We start from the raw sequence: 26,059 nt of genomic DNA on the forward strand, positions 1-26,059 counted from the left end.
TAATTTTTGAGATCCTGGTAAAATCGTTTGACCATACACTGAATCTACCTAGTGGACGGCTCATGACTTGCCAGTCATCCGCCCTAAACCCTGGTGGCTGAGGACCTACACGTTATCTCATGCTTCCTTTAATCAGGGATGGACCAACTTCCCAGTTTTCAAAGACGCATAGTCGGGGTCCAGCTTGCCGACGTTACAGCCCTTCATTCTCGGGGTTAACAACCTCCTAGCCTTGCAAGCGCTGTCTGGTAACTCCAGTTGACTGTCTCGCGCGGTCCTGCGATCACTTATCGTAAGCAATCGCGTCTGGCGTATCTTTCGGGCTACTCGCGAATACAAAGACCTCTATCTAGGTAGACTTCGGCACCTTCAGCTTCAAGGGATCTGTTGCTGCCGCAGTTTATCCATGGTCTTATTTGACTGCCACCATAGATTTACGACTGGCTGCCGTTGATCAAACTACTAGCTAAGTTTTGATCGGTGTTCTTGTAAGGCCCGGGGATTTGTACTCGAGAGTCAAAAGATTCGTACCAGAAATGGTATCATTCCATACTGTTTGATAATTTTGAGTTCAATGAAACGACACTAAATAAATATCACTAAATGCACGGAAAAGTGATAGATCTGACTATCAATGACGCTGTACTGAGTGTTATCAGGAACTTCCCGCGCGCGCCAGTGTATGTTCCCGGCGATGTACACATATGTCGTCTACGTAAGGTGTTCTTGCGAGTGCTCGTTGTTGTCGTCGTCGTCGTGGCCTGTTAGTTAGGTGACGACACTCACTGCTATTTTTTCGGTTAGTATTATAACAACTCGCGTGGAAGGTGGAAGTCGCGATCTTTCGCCGCGAAAGGGCTGGAAACTTGATGGTTCATCGGACCAGTCCACGCAGTTTCGCAGTGTTTTGGCTTGTATTTTTCGAGTGTGATTTCTAGTTCTAGTTTACGCTGCCAATTAGTATTATTATCAATAGTCAGGTGCCAAATTTGTGGTTATTTGATAGTTTTTAGTCAGCATGGATCCGCATTACAAGCGACGAACGGTGCACCGGAGTATATCGCTGCTGCTTAGAGATATCGGTGGGTTTGAAGTTATGTGCAAACGAGTGCTAAATCAGAATGTCAATATGAAATTTGGAAGTGGTTCTGGTGAATAAATGGGGTTACATGACATTGTGCAATCCAATGAAATTTAGTAGACGGGTTTTTATTTGTACTGCTTTGTGGAGCGTATTCCTCATAAACGTCGACATGAAAACAGGTGTTTTGTGGATTTGTGCTAATCGTAAAAATAGGAAATTGCTGATAGCACCTGCCATTGATAGATAGTGCGCTATCTAATCTGGAGGAAAAGTGTAGCGGCTTATCCTCGTTTCTGTGTGCATTTTCCAGTGAGTTGAGCTATTTTCGAAGGTGTCCAATCACATTACAGTGCACAAATAAAGCGGCATATGACGACGTGTAATAATGCCCAAAGTGGTGGAGAGTGTTCTGGTGTGCCAACTGATATCGCCGCGCTCTGCGTCGTTGTTGAGATGCATCAATGTGATCGATTGTTGGGGTTGTTATCAGTTGCACGGAGCGTGATAAAGTGTGTCTACATCAATGGTTACACAGCGCAACATTTTTTTGTCTCAAGAGCAAACTTATGTGTCTCCGAAGGATTTTGGGCCGCTGAATCCGAATCCGGGCTCAGATTTGCTCTAACACGTCACAATGTTGAGCTATACCTCAATTTATAGGGCAAAATATGCGATTTTGGGCTTTTTTGACTGCAAGCCATTAAGCAAGGAAATATTTTTTTCAAGCAATCAAAAGATTAATTGGTCAATTAACATCTAAATTAACGACTCATGCAAAATATTCCGTTTGACCTAATCAAATTTGATAGATTTAAGTATTTTATGTTAGTATGAAAACTTGCATGCAACTTTTGGAGGGTTACTTGTATGGGAAATATCGTCCCTAACATAAATCGCTTAAAACTATCAAATTCGATTTGGTAAAACGAAATATTTTACATAAGTCGTTAATTTAGATGTTAATTGACCAATTAACCTTTTAATTGCTTAAAAAAAATATTTCCTTGCTTAATGGCTTGCAGTCAAAAATGCCCAAAATCGCATATTTTGCCTTATAAATTGAGGTATAGCTCAAAATTGTGACGTGTTAGAGCAAATCTGAGCCCGGATTCGGATTTAGCGGCCCAAAATCCTTCGGAGACACATAAGTTTGCTCTTGAGACAGACAAAAAGTTAATTTTTGTTACGCTGTGTTATTGTTCTTGATGTACTTCAAATGAAGAAGAAATGTGTGGACGCTTGATGAACCAACGATCAATTATGCTTGATGAAGAGAAATTTTATTTATCAGTTTTGCTTACTGGAATGGTTCCGACAGTGATCACAAATAGAAAGATGCGTAGCGTATGCTGGTTGCGTTATCGTTGATGCTGATTGATTCTGATAACGAATGAGTGATGCCCATTGAGAAACTACGGATAAAGCAAAGCGGTATCAACTCATCTATCATTGAAAGGGTTTTCACCAGCCTACATGTGCAAGCACACGTGGTCATGGTGTCAACATCTGGGCTCAGAGTACTGTACATTGTTGTCAGCCGTTAGTAAGGATCCGAGGTAGACGAGATCCTTCACCACTTCGAAGGTATCCTCGTATATCGTGACCGTATGATTCTTTCTTGGGCAGATTACCCCTTGGATTACCCCTTCCTTCCACTCCTCCGGTAGCTGTTAGGTTTCCCACATCCTGACTATCATCCGGTGCATGCAGGTGGCCAACTCTTCTTGATGAGGGCAGACAATTAAACGTTCCATAATAAATACAAAATTTCCCATAAATAATTCGAAAAGTCCCAGTGAAGACACAGGGGTGTAAGCAGTAATAAATAACTAAAGTTCCATAAACAAATAGAAAAATGCATAAATAAATCAAAAGTTTCCATAAATAATTGATTTTTGAGCAATTAAAAACGTCAAAAATGCAATGAATAAATCAATTGTTGCAATAAAAAAAGCCAATTTTCCCACCAAATAACTTCGAATTTTCCATAAATAAATCCGATTTTTCCATAATAAATTAGAAAATTCACAATAAAAAAATATCGAAAAAGCAATAAAAAATTCAAAAAATGACGAAATTGCCCATGAAAAACAAATGCAGAAAAGTATGAAACAGTGAAATGCTGAATCGCACTTATATGATTGAATCGACTGAAAAGCTTGCGTAACTATGATTGCAATTTACCAAGCAATTGCTTGCTGTCCGAACTCGCTATCGCTCGTCGGACCTAAAAAAAGGGATAACATCTATGTTTGCATTATACCGGGCAAATTCTTGAATCTGTGGTTTGCCTAGAACCGAATCGATGCAGTTGCGGTGCATCGGATATCGGAAACTTCGGCGGCCTTCTGCCGCCTCAGTTCCTCAATCCTCTATGCGGCTTCGCCGCATGGTCTATGTAATTTTTGGCTCAAAATGCATTTACGTTTATTGCTCGTTTTTTGACATTTATTGATAATTTATTTTTTTGTTCTTGCACTTTTTGAATTATTTATTGCTTTTTAGATATTTTTTTATTGTGAATTTCCCAATTTATTATGGAAAAATCGGATTTATTTATGGAAAATTCGAAGTTTTTTGGTGGGAAAATTGGCTTTTTTTTATTGCAACAGTTGAATTATTCATTGCATTTTTGACGTTTTTAATTGCTCAAAAATCAATTATTTATGGAAACTTTTGATTTATTTATGCACTTTTCTGTTTGTTTATGGAACTTTTGTTATTTATTACTGCTTACACCCCTGTTTCTTCACTGGGGGTTTTGGAATTATTTATGACGAATGATCACTTTCTTATGAGTCGTTTATATTTTAGCCCCCTGCACCATTCATCTGCGATACCATCCTTACCAGCTGCTTTGTTGGTTTTGAGCTGGTGAATGGCTTCCCTAACTTCTCTCAGCGTGGGAGTTGGATCATTTCCGTTCTCTGTTGTACTGGCGTAGTCGTTTCCTCCGTTGCCGTAGTTTCCCGTACCTACATTCTCAACGCCATTCTGGCGCACATCAAAGTACTACGATTACCTCATGTGAGTCCGTAAAGAGGTTTCCGTCCTTATCGTTAAATATTTCGACTCGTTGTTCGAAGCCGTTGCGGGATATGCTAAGATTCTAATAGAACTTCCATGTTCCAAGGGAACGACACAGCAGTTCTATCCCTAGTGACACACTTGTTCTATATTAGTATATGTGACTGTAATATGACCAAATTTGGTCATATAGGAGTAACATAAGCTTCTGTAGAACATTTCCTCGTACTCCATTTCTTCCAGGCGGCGTTTCTTCTCCCGAAAGAGGCGGGTTTGCTGTTTCCATTTCTGTTTGTAACGTTCCACGTTTTGTCGAGTTCCTTGCTGCAGCATTACCGTCCGCGCTGCTTGCTTCTCCTCCACAATCGCTCTGCACTTGTCGTCGAACCCCTCGTTTCGTCGACTCCTTTCCACGTACCCGATGGTGCTCTCGACTGAGTCGTTGATTGTTGCTTTTAGTGTTCTCCAGCAGTTCTCTAGATGAGGCCATTCAAGCTAGTCCTCGTCTGGGAACGCTGCCTCGAGATTCAGCGCGTATGCTGAGATGACATCCGGTTGCTACAGTCGCTCTAGGTTGTACCGTGTAGTTCTCTGGTACCATACAACGTTGATGACAGAAAGTTTTGGGCGCAGTTTGATTATCACCAGGTAGTGGGCGGAGTCACTACGATAGGTCCTGACGTCGACGATGTCGAAGAAGTGCCGTTCGGCAATCAGATAACGTGGTTGATTTGCGATTCTGTTTACTGTTGTGATCTCCAGGTGTAATGACCAGGAAAGTTGTGTTGGAAGTGGCGATTTTTGGAGGCGGTGAAATCGATGAGTTTTCGGGCGCTTTCGTTCGGCAGCTGGTGAGCGTTGAACTTTTCAATCCTCGGTCTAAATTCTTCCTCTTGGCCTGCCTGAGCGCTTAGATCTCCTGATGATGATATTAAGGTCATGGATTGGGTAGCGTTCTTACTCCCGTTAGAGCTGCGTGTAGAATGTGCAAGATCATCAATGTTTTCGGAGTGTGGGCTGCGCACGTTGATTATGATGAAGTTGGAGGTGATGACGGGCCGATTCCCTAGATCATCAACCTGTACATTCTTTCGTCGATCGGCTACCAATCGATCACGCACTTCTGCATATCGCTCATCATGATGAAAGCTGTTCTCAGCTCGCGTGTGTTGCCGCAACTCTGGTAGATGGTAGTATTGCCTCTAAACGCTCGCACCATTGATCTTGTCCAATACACCCTCTGCAGTACTACGATGGCGAACCCGCGGTCGTTCAGTAGATCGGCGAGTATTCGGATGCTCCCAATGAAATTGAGAGATAGGCAGTTTCACGAACTGAGTTTCCAATCGCAAGTCCTTTTTATTCGCTGAGGTCGTTGCTGTTGGTGTCTGGGATTTTCCGTTGCACGTCCGGCTCGCAGGGCCGGACACCAACGTCATACTTTCCGGAGAATCATAGTAAACAGTTGAGCTTAGAGTACTTCCCTGGCACTGCGATGTCAATCAGACGCTGCTGTTGTGAGCCGCTCCTCCTGGAGCTCAGATTTGTAGAAGCGAATACTCCCTTCCCTGCCAGCCTGCGACCAAAGTTCTCACCGGGGTTAGTTACCCGATCTTCCCTAAGGTTGCTCTGCACGTACCCGATTAAGCCCTCGGTTGCGTCGTTGATGGCTGCTCTTACTCTACTCTCATTTGGCAACGCTGCCTCAAGATTCAGCCCGTATGTCGTGGCGACAATCGGTGGAAATTGTTGTGCAAATCTTCGGATACATTTCTGTATGTATCTTCAGCAAATTCTGACAGTGAGCAATAAATAAGTTCCATATGGACTGTAGGACCTCTCAGAGAGTTTCAAAGGGGTTTCGGGAGATTTTATGGCCCCTACAATAGCATTTTCAGAAGTTTTATGGGTGTTGTAAGGGCCCATATAGCCGATGCGGTAAACGCAAGGGTATTCAGCATGACCATGCTGAGGGTGACGGGTTCGATTCCCGGTCGGTCCAGGATCTTTTCGTAAAGGAAATTTCATTGACTTCCTTGGGCATAGAGTATCTTCGTGCCTGCCACACGATATACGCATGCAAAATGGTCATTGGCAGAGGAAGCTCTCAGTTAATAACTGTGGAAGTGCACATAGAACACTAAGCTGAGAAGCAGGCTCTGTCCCAATGAGGACGTTACGCCAAGAAGAAGAATAATGGGTGTTTCTGGGGTATCAGAGAGTTCCAGGGGGGTTTCGAAGGAATTACAAGGAGCTTCAAAGGTCTTCAAGTAGATTCTGGGATAATCAAGAATTTCAGGCGTTTTATGGGGTCATGGTGTTTCTGTTGGTTTCAGGGCAATTGCAGAGGCATTCAAGGGATTTCAACTTTTAGCCAGGATTTCATTCTTTTAGCCATATTTTTAGGCGTTTAACGGTGTATGGAGATTTCTGTCTCAATTTACAAAGTTGATTTCAATTCGTAAAAACACAATTCGACAAAAGATTGATTTCACACGATTTCTTCAACCACCTTCTGGAATCTAACGTAACGTTATTTTGTTCAAAACATTGGAGGAGCACTTAAAGATATTTCCGAATGAATTCCTTGCGAAGCTCGTGAAAGAAGTCTTATCCATTCCTGCAGTGATTGCTGAAGATTATGTACATAATTACTCGTTTGTCACCACAAGCTGTGAGTTATAAAAAACTAGTATGATCCGCATTCTATTGTTATCATTGGCACTGATTATTACGAATGAAGACGAAGCTGCATGCTTTCTTATGTTGATAGTCCCGTGAGGTACTAGAGCAATAATGAGTATTCGTCTGTAAAAGCTTCCGCATCACCTGTGTCATACTGATAAAAGTTAAATTACTACACCGCATCAATGATCTAAATTACTTTACAGCAGACCGTTTTGATAGACGACGAAGCATGATTCATTCTTTTGTGTCCATTCAGTAGATTTGCAATTTTATTTTTATGGTTTTATAATGAAAGTTTCCTCTTTCCTAATTCCTCCGTAGATCAAATGTCCCTCCACGAAGAGGGAGGCGCATCGAATCCAGCACTGAATTGCGACGACAACGGCACATCCAGCACGGTCCGCATGGAGGACGTCGATCACACAATCGACACCAGCCTGGCGTGCTACTCGCTGGCCGACGAGTATGACGAAAACCTGGGCTTCTCCGACTCGATCACCATCGTATCGATGGGTGCCGAGGGCCCGGTGCTGGTGCAACGGAAGGAAAGCAGCGCCCACGAGAGCATCGTACCGGATACGGAAATACCGTACCCGTACGTGCACAACCCACCGACCAAGTTCACCTCGATGCACCGGAATATTTTCGTTCCGGGGCTGGAGATCAACGTAGAGATTATAGATTACGAGCGCAGCTTGACGGCACATATTTTAAATCCTAATTTGTGAGTTTTTTTACTGACAGGATAAGTTGATTGGGGGATAATGGGGCATTATGAGCTCTTGCTGAGGGTTTCTGGTATCGTTGTTCCCATAAAGCTCAAGATGACCGATTTTCTTGTTTCAGATACACAATCAAATTCACCCATGGCCAGTTCACGTGGACGATCAAGAAGCGTTACAACCATTTCCGAAATCTACACCAACAGTTGACCACGTTTCGAGCGTCGCTGAACATTCCCTTTCCCACCAAAAGCCACAAAGAGCGACGAACAAGTTTTAGGAATATGCACAATGTGCATCAGTGCACTGCTTCGGTATGTGATACCACTACTGAATTGTAGTTTTCAAATGTCTACGAACCGAACTTCAACAAAATTAATTGGTTTTAGCCAACGATGCAGATGAAGTTGGAGAAACCGAACAAAAAGCGGAAGAAAAGTGCCTTACCAAGGTTTCCGCTGAAGCCGGACTCCCTGGTGTCGTTCGATGCCATCCCGGAGAGGAAACGACAGCTCGAGGAGTACCTGTATAATTTGCTCAATATTTCGCTGTATCGGAATCATCAGGATACGGTAAGGATGAGCTCAAGATACTTTTTAACCATCATACACTCATAAGAAGACTATAAACACCACTTGGAAAACCGACTTTCGATTAGAGGCTCTGAGGGACAAGTCTCGTGTTCTCGTGTTAGTGTAGATTTGGCTCCGTGTGAGATTAGAATGCTTGTGTACCCAATAAAACACTCTCTTAGGTATAGGTCCCACGCTTTACTTCCCTTCTGAAGGAAGAACTCACATTTCGTGAGTTTATCGGGAGTGCGATTGGATCCCAGGTCCTCGGAGTGATAGTCACGTGCTTTAACCTTCACGCCGCACTGTTAACTGCGTTCCAACAAGTTTTGTCGACGCGTTCACGTTATCCGCATTTATGCCGGTACCGCAGAGAATTGTCAGTCAAGCTTGAGAAGTCAAACTAGTTCTGATTTATTTCAATCCTGTACGAGAGCCCTGCTTTTCCGAATACTCATTTCTCAGTATGTACAATGGAATTATTATTATTATTATATTTTATTAAAGACACTTTACCAAAAAAGTTGGCATTCGTGTCCAACAATGGAATAGTGAGAACCCTAACGGGTGGGTAATGCTTTTTTTTACCGAACAGCAATCTTTCGCTTAGCAATTCCTGTTTTGACAACTGCAATAAACTCTAATACATATTATTTCGATTATATGATGGTTTTAAGAACCTCCTCTAGTATGTTTGATTAAAAGTGTTTACTTGGGATTGTGCGTTAGGCACTTGTTTCCCACATAGGCCGATGGCCTACGTACGTACTGTAAATCTGGATTCGATTTCGTTTTCATTGCGGTCTTGCAAGCCAGATTAGCGTTCCTCAGGATCGACGTAGATACACTTGCCAGTAATCGTCCTTTACTATAGCTTCTATAGCTGATGGCCGAGTATTTGGGCATTATGCGCGATAAAGCCGTGATCATCTCTGCTGCTATCTTGCAGCAATAATCATTGGGCTGTTAAAACTTAGCAGGACGCCCAAATGCTTCAACTCCCGTTTAGAGGGTATGACATATTCTCCGACTACGATAGAAGCCTTCTTGCACCACAGTTGCTGATCAGCACCAGATCCACTGGTGGGTTATCAAGATTGTTGTAAGAAGATAGGTTGTCTGAGTTGGTCATTTTATAGGCGAGGGACGTGCGGGGGAGGGTGGTAGGGGAGGTAGGTTGTTGCCTAGGTTGTTGCTGTTGTTTGTTGTTGTTGCTTGGTGTTGTTTGTTGTTGTTGGAGTTGTTCGGTGTTGTTTAGTGTTGTTTGGTGGTTTTTTGGTGACGTTTAGTGTTGTTTTGGTGTTGTTTGGTGTTGTTTGGTGTTGTTTGGCGTTTTTTGGTGTTGTTTTGGTATTGTTTGGTGTTGTTTGGCGTTTTTTGGTGTTGTTTGGTGTTGTTTTGGTGTTGCAACCCGGCAACGCCAACAATATCACAACGTGAAAAGTGCCACAATACCACAACACCGCAACCCAACAACGGGCAACGTTGTGTTGCAACAACAAAAAAAAAACCAAGATGGCCGCCATGCAACATTGGCGATCTGGACAACCTATCTTCTTAAAACAATCTTGGTGGGTTATGGACAATTTATTCCCCTGCATCCAGTTCTCAGTTGTGTCTACCGCCTCCGTAACAAACATCTCTACCAATTATGGGATCATTCACTTGCTATTATCCCAGTTCAGTAGCATGCTATCAAAAAACAATGTGCGGATGAATTGAACCTTGTAGTTTTATCTGAAAGTTTGCCAAATAACATTAGGGTCGCACACGCATACCAAAGTCGGAAGTGAGCTAAGAAGGCAACTCTCCACGCGGTGAATGTAAATTACATTCACGCCGTGGAGAGTTGCGTTTGCTGCCATCTGTTGACTTAATCATTGATGCTACGCTAGTACATTGTTCTACAAAGTTTCAACTAAAACAACGATATAAAAGTGTTCCATACATTGTTTTTTTGCTACTATGTTTCTGAAACGAGTTAACAGCAAGTGAATGGAACTGATTGCAAATGAGTGATCCCATCCCTGATCTGCTGCTACTAAGGACTTGCCAACTTCCACCAGCTTGCCCAGGTAACAATTTGATGCTGAATAATCGTTTTTCCAACCATTTTAAAGCAGCCTTCATTTGAACAAAAGCTGAGTACAAGAAGTGCAATCCTTTATTGAGCCCCTAAACATCTTATTTTGGTGATTTTATCCAACCTTAAGGACAAGGTATTTGGAGTACATAACTTAAAATTTCTAGAGCACCGTTTTTTAGAACCGTTGAACGGATCTGGATGAAAATGCATCACGCTAATTGTTCAGTGATTGTCAACAGCGTTATGCATTTTAATCCAAATCCGTTCAACGGTTCTAAAAAACTGTGCTCTTGAAATTTTGAGCAATGTACTCCAAATACCTTGTCCTTAAGCTGGTTTGAGGTCCATTGAAAGGCTGATTTAGGGCTTAATATGCGCTTAGTCAGCAATCAATTAAATTTATTTAAAAATAAAAAAAAAACATTTTTTAAACTTATTTTCACCATTTGCGTTTATCCATTTTCAGAAGAGATGTTTCGGAATGTATAAATAAATCTATGGGAAAACTGGGAATTGAACTTCGGAACTCCTGATTTATAGTCACTTACCTTATCACCTACACCACACACAAATGTATACATATCCTCGAAAACTAGCAATGCTTGATATATTTGAATAAACAAGAACATAAGTTGAACTAAAATTGAGGCTGAAGAAGCTATGTGGACTCTGTGAAAACACTGCTTGGGTCAGCTGTCAAAAATTATTTGATTAAAGGTTGAACAACAGATGATTAATTCAGGATATTGCTGTTCGTTTCAAAGCTGGTTACAGAGATGAATAATATTCCATTCAATTTGATATTCAGCTATTTATGTATTGCTGATTAAAGAGGTTGAACAAGCAATATTTTGGACCAATATTACGCTGTCATTGTATTCAGTCACTACCACCATTAACCAGCCAATGTTCAGCTAATACTCTCACTGTTCAGCATTCATTGTTACTTGGGTGGTGTCATCCATCGATTTGTGGAACGCCCGTTCTTATCGGAACGGTCTTCTGCCTGGCATCTTTAATGTTGCACCGGGTCCGGTTATCGAAGTAGCTACCTTAGAACCCAGCAAAGGTGATCAGGAACCCCAATCTCGTGCATCACTGTAGCGGTGGCTACCTAGCCAGTGCAATTGGATGCGATCTTCACATCGATCATGACGATGGCACAGAAATGGTTACTCCGTTGTTTTTCCAGCTTGATTTTTCGGCAGTACAGGTACTCTTCGATATAACGTACAAAAAACTTTTCTCTTTGTACGTTATATCGAAGTGTACGTTATATCGAAGCAGATATTTTTTTATATTTTTTATGCTAGTATTGATGCATTCGACGTGAAATTAAACCCAAATAATAATTTTGGTGAAATTCACAAAAAAAAAAAACAATAATTAAAAACATGGGTTTTCACGAATAACTTATTTCGTTTTTTGTGCTTCGATATAACGTACATGTTCACACACAAACTAAGTGCGAAAAGTGTATTGAAGCTCCATCTGCATGTCATCGATATCCAACTCACAGCATCAATATCCAACATGGCTCCATCTGGAAAGTTGCGTTCCGATCTTCCGCCAACCGAAGAAAGATGGAGAAACCCATGATATAAATAGCAGGCTGTCACCATCATCATCTCTCTTTCCACCCAATTCGGAACCAGCGATACACCGCCATCATCAACACCGATCGAGCGAAGTGGTGAAACGAAGGATAGTGAATTATTTGAATTTATATGTAGAATTGTAGTTTAAAATAAAGTAGTGAAATAGTAGTTTAGTATAAAAAAAAATAAAGCGTTTGTGGACTGTTTGGATCTAATTGTGATATTCGTGTTTGTTGCCTGAACTTTAAGTGAAGAATCCGGAACTATTAAAGTACGTGTTGTGTCCCCGTTGTGGTCCGTGGTGAATTTAAAATCGAGCACAGATTTGCTGTTCTCACTGAGATATCGAACATTGGTCCTTCGAGCCGGATAACGGTCGTCGATTCTCCGTCCGTTCCGGAAACCTTGCGTGCTTGGGAAGAATCACCATTACGATCATAGGACGTTCTGCACATGATCCGCCATCATAGTCATTTGCAGACTCACGTCGTGGCGCTGAACTCCGCCATAGCTGAATCATCGTTCAAGGCAAATTAATTGCCTCAAGAAGGTAATTAGGGTTCCAACCACTTTATCTCTCCCTTTGTGCATGCTACGCTGATCCTTCGTCCACAGATCCACTTCGCTATGCCTAACGAACGCCGCATCAAGGCGCTCAAGCTGCGCCAGAAGAGCCTGCTGACGTCATTCAACCTCATCAAGACCTTCGTCGACGACTACGACGAAACCACTCAGGCCAGCGAAATATCAGTCCGACTGGAAAGTCTGATGCAACTATGGACAGATTACAACAACAACCAAAAGGAATTAGAGATGCTCGACGACGACGCTCTCGACGAACACCTTCGAGAACGGGTAGTTCTCGAAACTTCGTACTACCGGGTCAAGGGCTTTCTGCTAGCCCAAAACAAATCGCCATTATGCCTAACTCCTCAATCTCCAACTTATTCTACGCGCCAAGTCCCTCCCTCGACATCGCAAGTGCGACTACCCGACGTTAAACTTCCGGTGTTTGATGGATCCCTAGAGAACTGGCTCAACTTCCACGATTTGTTCGTGTCACTGGTCCACTCCTCGACCGAACTATCAAATATCCAGAAATTCTATTATTTGAGGTCTTCGCTATCCGCATCCGCACTACAGCTCATTCAAAGCATCTCAATCAGTGCCCTCAATTACCCGGTGGCATGGAATTTGCTGCTGGACCACTTCCAGAATCCTGCACGGCTGAAGCAGACATACGTGGACGCTATGTTCGAATTCTCGGCTCTGAAGAAGGAATCCGCCTCAGAGTTACACAGCCTTGTCGAAAAGTTCGAAGCGAATGTGAAGGTCCTACACCAACTGGGAGAACGAACTAACCACTGGGATCTTCTTCTCATCCGTATGCTCAGCACATGCCTCGACTCAACGACGAGACGAGATTGGGAAGAGTTTGCAACCACGAAAGGCACTGTCACCTTCAAGGACTTGACTAGCTTCATTCAGCGACGAGTGACCGTACTTCAGTCGATTCAGCCAAAAATCAGCGAATCTACAGCACCTGTCCCACCAAAGAGGCAGGTACAGCGACCTGTCTACAGCATCGAAGCTAGCCCGATACATCCACCTTGCAGCATATGTTCGGATCACCATCCAGTATACCACTGCGAACACTTTTTGCAACTTACGTTGGAAGAGAAGGAGAACGAAATACGACGTCACCAATTGTGTCGCAACTGTCTGCGACGGGGTCATGTAGTGAAGGATTGCTCATCATCGTCCAGCTGCCGCAAATGCGGAGCCCGGCACCATACAATACTTTGCACCAACGATTGGCAAAGCCCGTGCGAAACTCTTCCGTCTACTTCTGCGTTGGCTACCGCAATCAAATCTGTCAACTGTACGTCTGCCGTCGGCCTGCAACAGAGAACCGTTCTACTCGCTACCGCTCTTATCGACATCATCGACGATGAAGGTACAAAACATACTGGTCGAGCTCTCTTAGACTCAGGGAGCGAATGCTGCTTTATTTCGGAGCGCTTTTCTCAACGGATGAAAGTGCAGCGTAAAAACATTCGCCTACCAATCTCTGGGATCGGACAATCAGCTACCCACGCAAGAACGAAGTTCACCTCCCGAATACAATCACGAATTGGCGCATATACAACCCTCGTCGAGTTCATCGTTCTCCCACAAGTTACTGTGAACCTTCCAGGTGCTCCCGTCGACACTTCCAATTGGAATATGCCGCCCTGCATTCGACTCGCTGACCCAACGTTTGACTGCACCAACCCAATCGACGTGGTCATCGGGGCTGAAGTATTCTTCGAGTTGTTCAAAGTACCTGGACGCATCCCCCTCGGTGACAATCTTCCAGTACTAGTCAATTCCGAGCTCGGTTGGGTCGTTTGCGGAAAGTCAGAAGTCTGTCTGCCAACACCTATCATCGCCAATTTCGCCACGATCGGACGCACTACACCACATACAACACAACGCTCAACACACTACCCAGGAGTACAACAACGACGTCCCAATCCCAACGGATTCCATGGAAGATGCCAACACACGAAGTTTATTGATCAATTCGAGTCTATTGCTTGCAATTCTGCAACCACGAGTTTTCGTTTGTCAAAATCACCAAAACAAACTGCGTTCCAACCCAAAATTCATCCAACACAAACACCAGCTCGTCTCGAAGGAACCGCGTCCAACCACAGGGGCCAGAGGATCGCGAATCTTCGCCAAGTTCAGTCTCCGTCATCATCTCCCAAAGAAGCATCAGTAAAATTGCCACATCGGATGACCAAATCTTCAAACCGAACACTTAATGGAAATTCCCTCATTGATAAGCAGTACAAGGCATCATCAATCGCTCGAAATTTCATTCACCGACGTTCTAAACATCAGGTTTGGTACGACTGTTGCATTGGATCAACTTCGAAGTAAAGTGGTACGCACTGCATCAACAAAGAAAACAAGGTCTGCGGTGAATTCATCTTTATTCGCCTCTACAATGGACTTATCCACCGATGAACCAAATTCATCGCGGTCCGAGAATTTTGACACTAGAGCGGGGTCTGCTCCAATCAGAATCGTCCAATTCTGATTGGAACGGCCCCGCTCTAGTGTCAAAATTCTCGGACCGCGATGAATTCGGTTCATCGGTGGATAAGTCCATACCAGATTGGAGTACCTGAAATGAAAATACAATGCCCTTTTAATAAAGGGACAAGGTAAGCACCTGTCCAAATACTTATACTTGCCTGTAACCCGCTACCGGGTCATAATTTTCGATTTCCTTCTCAATCACTCCGGTCCACCTGCATCAACATCGCATCTTTTGGATGATGTCTTCTGAGCAACGATTGTTTTGGCATTCGGCATTCCCCACATCCAAATGTCAACGTCATCGAACGAGCGATCATCATCGAGAGGACATCGATATTGGCTGTCAGAAATGTGATTTCTGAAAGGGCCAGTATGTTCGCACACAAACTAAGTGCGAAAAGTGTATTGCAGAGAAGTTGTTATAGAGATGCGCGAAGACTGAAACCAAAGGTTCCAATTGAACCGTCAAACGCGGTCCCAATCGAGCAAATTCAAGGAAATTGAAAAACATGGGAAACAAAACGCAACAAGAAAGCACATGAAAGTGTGTTAGTGCAAAGCATGACGTCACTTGTATGCTTGACATCTTATGGGCAGATCAAACTAACACGCACGCGAAAATATAATTTTGTTCACCGCAAAAATTGATTGTTATTGGGCGTGATGTAAATAAACATAACCTAAATCCTCTTCGCGCTTCTCTATAACAACTTCTCTGGTGTATTGAAGCTCCATCTGCATGTCATCGATATCCAACTCACAGCATCAATATCCAACATGGCTCCATCTGGAAAGTTGCGTTCCGATCTTCCGCCAACCGAAGAAAGATGGAGAAACCCATAATATAAATAGCAGGCTGTCACCATCATCATCTCTCTTTCCACCCAATTCGGAACCAGCGATACACCGCCATCATCAACACCGATCGAGCGAAGTGGTGAAACGAAGGATAGTGAATTATTTGAATTTATATGTAGAATTGTAGTTTAAAATAAAGTAGTGAAATAGTAGTTTAGTATAAAAAAAATAAAGCGTTTGTGGACTGTTTGGATCTAATTGTGATATTCGTGTTTGTTGCCTGAACTTTAAGTGAAGAATCCTGAACTATTAAAGTACGTGTTGTGTCCCCGTTGTGGTCCGTGGTGAATTTAAAATCGAGCACAGATTTGCTGTTCTCACTGAGATATCGAACAGTACATTTTTCCCCAAATTGCGCTAATTTTGAGTAACAAGGCTAATGCTGCAACATAGCATTGATTTGAGTGATTTCGTAGATTATCTGGTGATTATTACTGGAAAAAATGAAAATTTTCAATGGTGTACGTTATATCGAAGCAAAATGTACGTTATATCGAATTCGCTATATCGAGGGTACGTTATATCGAAGAATATCTGTATCAATAGCCGTTTGGATGGCATATATCGTTGACTTTCCTTGCTTCTGTGATAGCTGCCAACCTCTATTAGGGATGAAGCCTTCCAACAACTTGCCGAGCGTGCCCAGCAAACATATCGGCTGGAACGAACCTGGTTCACCAAGGGACTTGCCTGGTTTCGGTAGCAGTACAAATTCTTGTCTTTTACACTGAGAAACGTCTCCCATCTCGGCAGATTTGCAGGGAGACCTGTAACACATCTGCTTCGGCCTCGATGGCTGTTTCCAACGCTTGTGAATATCATTTGGACAGGTACTTCATTCCTCTCAATTTTCTTGGCCGCCGCTTTGAGCTCCTCGTTGGTGATGTGCACTCTCTTCTCGTCTTACCGGTATGATCGGAGGTCAAATCATTACTTCATGTTATAGGAACAAACCTTCGACGATCACTTTCATCTTCTCAGGCTATAGTCAGTCACCCTGTATGCTACTCATGTTCTTGTCCCGCTTGATGTCCTCCTTCGAAGCAGCTTTCGTGGCCCGCAGCACTTATCTTCTTTCTTCTCTTTCAGCTCGGTTCTAGCTCTTTGCAATCGCCTTCTGACTTTAAGGTATTTTATCGGAGGCCGTGAACCGCATCATGCAACCAGTACACAGTGGTGCGAGGGCGGTCGAAACCTAAAAAATGAAAATGCTTTTCACGTAGATATAATATTTTTGTCAGATTCCTAAATATTTCAACTGTAGAAATCCAAATTTTCAGATCGATTCATTGCCTCCTGAACGGACTGTGGTTTATGGCCTTCATACAAAATCTATAATGTTTATTCACAGCTATGCCAGTGTCCCGTGCTTTAATAAACGCATGAACTATAATACAGTAGACGTTTGATAACTGCAACATGTTTACGTTCAAGTTTACGTTTCACCTACCGAATGAAATTCGTTAACTGCAACGACAGACGTCAAAGACTTGTCAGTTTGTCTGAAAGTGATCTAAAATGCATTCGAAAGTGCATCGCTATGCAGCTGTCGTCTGCTTTGACAGAAATTTAACGGATAGCGGTGCGATAACTGCAAAACTGTTGCACTTATCGGACTTGCAGTTAAAAAGCATTGCAGTTAAAGCGTTTGCACCGAGCGAACGTCTACTGTAGTTGCTTTGAAGGCTTTGTTCGTAGATATGTGAAGATCATCTGTATGGCATTTAAGTTGTGAAAAAGCTGCCCAAAAATGAGTTATCCTTCGATGTTCTTGAAATTACCCATTTTTGAGTCAAAATTGATCTAAAACCATAGTAGGACGTGCGTGCCCGCGATGTGGTTGTGCGATTTTGTAAGCCTAAGACCAGTGCTTTCGATTGGTATATGATTTATTTTGCGGAAACTTGCGATAGATTTCATGATTTTCATATGTTTTTGAGGGTTTTGGGTACCGTAATCCGGGGTATCATTGATCAGCGGGGTAACATTGATCGGCTTGACCCACCTCATGAAATGTTCAAACAAGCATTTTACATTGAATCGGTTTCTGCTATGGAATGGTATATCGTAATCTGCTATCATTTAGCTATTAAATGACATGCAATTTATGAAAATTGAATTTCATAAACTTTGAATTAAATCGATTTTTCCATAATTGTGTTTCGTAGCACAATGAGATACATTGTCAAACATTCATGCTTGGCGTGAATACTAGATACAATATGAGGTTCGAAATCACTGTATTACTTCAATATGATATCCTAGAGTTGGATTTGATAAACGAAACTTTTATGAAAATGCTATTTTTCAGTAAAATATACGATTTATTAAAAGTCGGCTATCAATTCTTTAAGCCATTGCCTACCTTTAGGCGTTATTCGTGGTTTAGAGGATTTTAATCCTAAAATAACTTAAAAAGTACATAATTTGTAAGAATTTGGACAACATATTCGAAATCAGCGACTCCGAATTTAGTAAGTAAGGGTATTTTCAACACAAATGAACATTGATCACTGACATGATCAATGTTACCCCAAATCATCAAAATCAAAAATTAGTTTAAAAACTTTATTTAAACATGTTTTAAAGTTTTACAATACTTTTTCGAGTAGCTTAACACATACTCAGAGGGTCAATACTTTTTTTAAAAATATAAAGCATGTAACGTTTGCTTTAACAAGAGAATTATTCAAGAAAGATAGAAAATTCTGATCAATGTTACCCCGGATTACGGTAAGAGGTTTTGGCTGGCTTTTGTTCAGCAACGCACCACTGTGCAGTATGTCAAGTGACGTCTGTGGTGGAGCTCATTTTTTCTTGGCATAATTACGTCATCAGCGTTATCGTCAACTCCTCCGGCCGCAAGTTCAACACCGGATCTTATCTTCTGAGAGATTCGACGAAAAGCTCTTTGTGGAATTGCTTCGTCTTCTACATTCGATCGCTAGTTTGCCTTCCAGTTTGTGTAGTTCACGACCGTTCTCCAATGATATACTGAGCTTCCTGATGGTCGCTGTGAGTATATCCATCGCAAACTCACTAGTTCTTGTTTCCCGCGAATACGGGTCTACAAAAGATGACGTTGGCTGCTCTACTAAACCGCCCAGACATTGGCGAATACGACTGGTCTCTGGTCGGTTAGCTCATTTATTATCTGGTCAATTATCTGGTTGAAGGGGGGAAGGTTGTCTAGTAGCTAAACACATAAAATTCCTTTAGTTTTGGTGACCACGAAGCCTTCATTTTCCTGAAACACAATTTTCAGAATGGGTATTTCGGCTTTGCAAGAATACTGACCGGCTTTGCAAGGATAGCCACATCGCACTGAGACTACGATACGGATTGCCACAGCTATTGTTCTGCTGTGCACAGTGCTTAAGGCCGGACGGGACGGTAGTTGAATCGTCCACCATTACTCTGTTGTTAGTAATTTGCAACACTTAAATCTCTCTACATCATTTGCTCACTCGCGGTGCACAATCGACTGAAGTTTCTGCTACGTCAATACAGAGGACATTGAGATTTGCATCTTCAAAATCACGAGGCAAATTGTTAGAAAGCGAGGGAATAGCAAAAATAATACATCGTCCAGAGTCACCAGAAGTTTAGTTGAGTTACCTCCTTGTTTAGTCCTTCTTGCCTGCTTAAAGGCCGGACATCTAGGGTCTGTTAGGACCTCTCCTCGCGTGCCTGTTGCGGCATTGGCCAGCACAACTCAGACATGTTCGTAGTTGCAGTCTTGCGCCTTATGGCCTTCTGAACCGCACTACCCGCACAGCTTACTTCTGTCGATTCCTTTACAGTTCCACGCCATGTGACCGTATTCCAGACATCTTTCGGTTGCTGGGAGAACCTAGCGGAAGCTTTATCCAGTTTTCACCTGTTGCAGTGCCACTACATACCGTTTTAAGTCGCCACCAACTCGATTTCAGTGTTTATCGCTGTCTACGTCAGACTTTCCATTCTTTGATGGCTGATTGGTTATCAAGAATTCTTTTCGCAGGTTTTAAAACTGATGGAGGCGAATCAAACCAGCATGTCGTTTCAGAGTAGATCATTAAAATCATTGAAATCTAAAATATCTTCAACTTCAACTTACCTTTCAGATAAATTTCCTGGAAGTCTCGCACATCTCGTTCATCGCCGCCCTCGGGGAGAAAGGCAAGGAAGGCTTGGTAAAGAAGCGAACCGGATCAACCCGGGCAGGACAGGCGGGATTTAACTGTTGTGGCTGCTTGACCGGCGGTTGCTGTGTGCGGTGCAGCTACTTCTGCTCGGACGTCGTGTGGAGCAAGTGGCGAAACAGGTGGTTCTTCGTCAAGGAAACCTGTTTCGGCTACTTCCGACCGAAAGATGGCGTTCTACGATGTGTGGTTCTGTTCGATCAAGGGTTTGATATCTCCTCCGGGATGTACAGTACGGGAATGCGGAACGGGCTACAGATCGTGACGAATACGCGGTATTTGGTGGTGAAGCACCCTACTCGGCGGACGGCAAAAGAGTGGATGACCTACATGAAGAGGGTGGCGAACGATTCGGCGAGGGATTTTACGATGCCCAATCCACATCAGTCATTTGCTCCGATTCGACCGGGAATGCAGGCGGCCTGGTTCGTAGATGGCGCTAGCTATATGAGTGCCGTGGCAGATGCCCTGGAGGGAGCAACGGAGGAAATTTTCATTACGGACTGGATGCTGAGTCCGGAGATTCACATGAAGCGTCCGGCGATCGATGGCGACTATTGGCGGTTGGATAAAATTCTGAAACGGAAGGCGGTGAGTATATCTGTTATAGTGAGAGAATGTTGATTAGAATATCTTGTACTTTTCATGCCACTTATTGGTGTAGTAGGACGACGAAGGTAATATTTCACTACTTTGAATTGGATTAAAAGATAGTTTTAGAAGTTATTACAAATACATACCCTATAACCAACGCTCCTATCAACTGTTTGCCTCTTCCCTTAACCACGTACCTTGCCTTGTCTGTCTCTAGATCAATTGTTTGATTGCATGTTTTCCGCAGGAACAAGGCATCAAAATCTTCGTGTTGTTGTTCAAAGAACTGGACTTCGCTCTCGGGATCAACAGCTACTACAGCAAGCAGAAATTGGTTGAGCAACATGAGAACATCAAAGTTCTGCGACATCCGGATCATGCTCGAGCTGGTGTACTCTTCTGGGTGCATCATGAAAAGCTGGTAGTTGTTGATCAGACGTATGCCTTTGTTGGAGGCATTGATCTGTGCTACGGACGGTGGGATGACTACAAACATCGGTTAACCGATCTCGGTAGTATTTCCAGTAGTAACTGCAGTTCGGTGAACAACACAACTATCCGCAAACCTTCCACAGTCGTTGAACTGGACGAAGGCGGCACGGTGGCCAATTTGCTGAGAGCATCGAAGAACATTGCCGAAATTACGGCACTGGATCAGGTGGACAGGAAACTGCCCACCTTGGAACCTGGCGACAAGCTACTTATGGCAGCAGCGCAGAAGCTCGCTTCCACTGCCACGAAGAACGAAAGCGAGGAAATTCCGGAGAACATCAAGAAGGATACGCCGGAGATGGAACGGAAGAATATAATGGGCAAAATCAAGGACATGGGCAGAGATCTGAAAAATAGGATTACACTGAACGAGCACGACCCGGAACACCGGATCAAAAGCAGTCCGGGTAGCCCGGGGTATCTTTCGGATGACGAAAAGAGGCACAGCGGCTGTGAAAAAGTTTCCGAGAAGGATGCCTCGTCTCCTGTGGGAGTGATGAGCCCTCCGCCGTTCAAGAGCAAGGTGATGTTCGAACTGGATGGGCAAGCCAAATTCTGGATAGGGAAGGACTACATCAACTTTATTGTGAAGGATTTCACCAATCTGGACATGCCTTATGTGGGTAAGTTTCCAACACATCTTTGAAAATGATTTCATTTCATTCGTTTTATTTATATGATTCAACATACTTGCAAAGACTAAGTCTACAATTCTACGCCACACAACTGGGTTTCCAGCTCTTTCCTTTCAACCTGGCTGCCAATCTTCAACGTCAGTCACGCCCAATGCTCGTCAAGTCTTTTTCCATTTGATCCGCCCACTTTGCACGCTGCCCTCCACGTCTTCTTGTACCGTCCGGATCTCTTGCGAACACTAGCTTTGCAGCGTTGTTTTCCAGCATTCTCATAACATGCCCGCCCATCGTACCCCTCTATCTTTTGCGACCTTCTGGATGCTAGGTTCGCCGTAGAGTGCAACGAGCTCGTGGTTCATCCTTCGCCTTCACACATCGTTCTCCTGCACACCGCCGAAGAAGGTCCTAAGCACCCAATTGTCGAACACTTCGAGTACTTGCATGTCCTCCTCGAATATAGTCCAGGTCTCGTGCCCATAGAGAACTGCCTGTCTTATCAGCGTTTTGTGCATGGTACATTTGGTGCGAGAGTGAATCTTTTGCGATCGCTGATTCTTGTGGAGCCCATAGTAGGCTCGACTTCCACTGATGATGCGCCTTCGTATTTCGCGGTTAACGTTGTTGTTTACCAGTAATAAAGACTCGAGGTAGACGAAGTCCTCAACCACCTCAAAAGTGTCGCCGTCTATTATAACACTGCTGCCTAGACTTGCCCTGTCGTTCGTGGTTCCACCTACCAGCATGTACTTCGTTTTCGACGCGTTCACCGTGAGTCCGACCTTTTCTGCTTCACGTTTAAGGCGGGGGTACAGTTCTGCCACCGTTCCATATGTTCTAGCAATAATATCCATGTCATCCGCAAAACAGACAAATAGGCCGGATTTCGTGAAGATCGTACCCCGGCTGTTGAGCCTTGCTCGTCGCATAACACCTTCCAAGGCGATGTTGAACAGCAGGCATAAGAGTCCATCACCTTGTCGCAGTCTCTGGCGAGATTCGAACGAACTAGACTGATCGCCCAAAACCCTTACGCAGTTTCTTACACCGTCCATCGTCGCTTTGATCCATCAATTGAGCTTCCCGGAGAAGCCGTTCTCGTCCATGATTTTCCATAGCTCTCTGCGGTCGACTGTCGTACGCCGCCTTGAAGGCAATGAACAGGTGATGCGTTGGGACCTAGTATTTGCGGCATTTTTGGAGGATTTGCCGCACGGTGAAGATCTGGTCCGTTGTCGAGCGACTGTCAACGGAGCCGGCTTGATAACTTCCCACAAACTCATTATTTTTGGGTGAAAGACGACGTAAGATGATCTGGGATGTCACTTTGTAAGCGGCTTTCAGTACTGTGATCACTCGGAAGTTCTCACACTCCAACTTGTCACTTTTCTTGAAGATGCTAATCCAGTAGCTGTTCGGTCTCCCAGATCCAGATCATTAGTCGGCGCAGGCAGGTGGTCAACTGTTCTGGGTCCATCTTGATGAGTTCAGTTCCGATACCATCCTTACCAGCTGACTTATTATTCTTAAGCTACTGGATAGCTTCCTTAACTTCCCTCAAAGATGGTTCGTTGTTGCTCCCTGCTGTACTGAGGTATTCATTTCTCCCGTTGCCTTGATCCTCCCTGTCTGCGTTCTCCGCACCATTCAGGTGTTCGTCGTAGTGCTGTTTTCAACTTTCGATCACCTCACGTCCGTCCGTCAAGATGCTTCCGTCCTTTTCCCTGCACATTTCGGCTCGCGGCACGAAGCCTTTATGGGATGTGTTGAGCTTCTGATAGAACTTCCGTGTTTCTTGTGAACGGCACAGCAGTTCCATTTCTTCCAGGCGACGCTTTTTCTTATGAAAGGTCGAGTCCAGGGCCCTACATTTTCAATTTCAATTGAAATTTTCAGGCGAAGTTTGTAAACAATGTTTTCAATCGTCAATGGAAGCAAGGCGCCGTCGTCGTCGCCCAGTCCGACTGTCATCGTCACCGATGAACCGACGGTGCTGCGCCGTCGCAGGTGCCGCTTTGTTTCGCACTCACAAGCTCACGCACGCTCGTTCGACATCAAATGAATTTCTCTGTTGTAACTCAATTAATGAGTGTAACAACCGACAAATCTGTGTAATGTTGATGTATGCTATGCATATTTTACTGAAATAGTCTATTACCCATAAAAAAATTAGGCAAACAAACATTTTAGATAATTTGAAAATTTCAATTGAAGCCCAGTCGATGTGAAAATGAGCCGCCGCCCGTCGTTGCGTCGAAGAAAGCGACAAAAAGAACGGATGAAGCGAAGCGCTTGGATGTTGTTGTGAATGTTCCCGTCGTCGGCGTCCGTCCGATGCTGATGGGCGCTCGCTTTCAGCGTCATGTTTTGGTTTCGACGATGTAGGCCCCTGGTCGAGTCTGCTGTTTCCGCGTTTCACGTTCTGCCAACCGCAGCACGAACGCCCGTATTTGCGTTCGAACTACACGTGATATGCGCAAGTTGATTATCCAACACACCTCTTGTATTGCTGCTGTATCGAATCGTGGTCCTTCAATAACTTCATCGGCATGCCGAGTTTCCAATCCTTTATGTGCTTTTACATCGTTGGGTTCGTTTCTATTGGATCTGATTAATATTCTTGCCTCATGTCTTGTTGGCTGTCTATGTTTCTATATCTGACTTGCATGGCCGAATCCTTATCTATCTGGAAGCTACTTGCTCTGCATTGGTCTTTCTTCCAAATACAATACTGAACAGATATGTATGAGCGCCAGTTTCGTCAGGTGTGGTATTTCAACGAGCGCAGAGTAGATACTATAGACCTAATTCTAAAAACATCTTTTAAAATCTACAGATCTTGTCGATCGGTCAACAACTGTTCGAATGCCTTGGCACGACGTTGCCACCGTAGTCTACGGTCAGGCAGCTCGGGACGTAGCCAGACACTTTATAGAGCGCTGGAACGCTGTCAAACTGGAAAAGTGTCGTGAAAATCTGCAATACCCATACCTGCTGCCGAAGAGCTACAACGACATCCGGATAGACAATCAATTCCTCAACATCTCACTACAGCACGTAACCTGCCAGGTCTTGCGAAGTGCGTCCAGCTGGAACTGTGGCTTCATTGAGCAAGACTACGTAGAGCAGAGCATTCACGAAGCCTACCTTCAGACGATTTCCAAGGCGCAGCACTACATCTACATAGAGAACCAGTTCTTCATCAGCTTAGAGATGACGAACCCGACGGTGAAGAACCAGATTGCGGAGTACCTGTTCAAGAGGATAATGCGAGCTCACCGGGAGAAGAAGGCATTCCGAGTGTACGTCGTGATGCCCCTGTTGCCGGCTTTCGAAGGCGAAGTCGGCGGTGCTAGCGGAATCTCTCTACGAGCTATAACCCATTGGAACTACACTTCCATTTGCCGGTATGTTGTGGATTTTCTTAGATTGTTCAGTTCTACAGCTTTTTTTCTCCATTTCAGTGGTAAAAACTCTCTACTGTCGCGACTGTACGTCGCCGGAATCAAGAACCCCTCCGAGTACATATCTTTCCACAGTCTGCGGACGCATTCACTGTTAAACGGTGTCCCGGTGACGGAATTGATCTACGTCCATTCCAAGTTGTTGATTGCGGACGATAAGGTCGTCATATGCGGCTCGGCGAACATCAACGATCGGTCGCTTCTGGGGAAGCGAGACTCCGAAGTTTGCGTTATGATTACGGTGAGTATCCAAGGGTTTACCAACCCTATCAACATAGTTAACCTTTCCATATTTGCAGGACGAAAGTTTCGAGGAGGGTCGCATGAACGGAGAATCGTACCCCTGTGGAATATTTGCCGGCAAACTCCGTCGCTACCTATTCAAAGAGCACCTCGGCCTCCTAGAGCCAAGCCCACACCGGTCCCCGGTGGACGTCACAGACCCAGTGATCGACTCGTTCTGGAACGGAACGTGGCGGTGGACGTCGCGGAAGAACACTCGCCTCTTCGACGAAATCTTCCGCTGCGTCCCGTCGGACAATGTGCAATCGTTTGTTATGTTGAAGAAGTTTTTGGAAGAGAAGAGCCTAGCTCAGACCGATCCGGAGGGTACGCAGAAGGCGCTGCACCGGATCGAGGGCAATCTGGTCGACTTGCCGTTGAAGTTCTTGTGCAGTGAGGTTCTAACGCCTCCGGGCACCAGCAAGGAAGGCATTATGCCGACTTATATGTGGACGTGAACATGGTTCAAGAAGCTTTTAGGTATGTATTTCTTTTTACACTAGGATATAAAGTGTTGACCAATGATAATATTTATTGTTGAAATTAGTGGTTTTATTTATTTGTTGAAGGTCGTCTAGATTTAACCCATTCCAGAACTTTCATATACAATATTGTGTACAATTTTATTGGTATCAAAGCTACCTTAATGTCGAACGTTGACAATAAATTTACAAATGAAATTTGAA

General features: G+C 43.9%; 1 protein-coding gene across 1 annotated transcript; it reads left to right on the plus strand.

The window, feature by feature from the left end:
- Positions 1–805: 805 nt before the first annotated feature.
- On the plus strand, positions 806–26,059 carry LOC134291872 (phospholipase D2). The gene is made up of 9 exons (XM_062860219.1): positions 806–1,082; positions 7,121–7,523; positions 7,646–7,835; positions 7,911–8,093; positions 19,832–20,500; positions 20,751–21,618; positions 24,464–25,034; positions 25,092–25,332; positions 25,391–26,059. The coding sequence occupies exons 1-9, from the start codon at positions 1,019–1,021 to the stop codon at positions 25,829–25,831; spliced, it is 3,630 nt and encodes a 1,209-aa protein (XP_062716203.1). The 5' UTR covers positions 806–1,018; the 3' UTR covers positions 25,832–26,059.

This window comes from Aedes albopictus, chromosome 3 (genome assembly GCF_035046485.1).
Source record: "Aedes albopictus strain Foshan chromosome 3, AalbF5, whole genome shotgun sequence".
Classification (NCBI taxonomy): domain Eukaryota; kingdom Metazoa; phylum Arthropoda; class Insecta; order Diptera; family Culicidae; genus Aedes; species Aedes albopictus.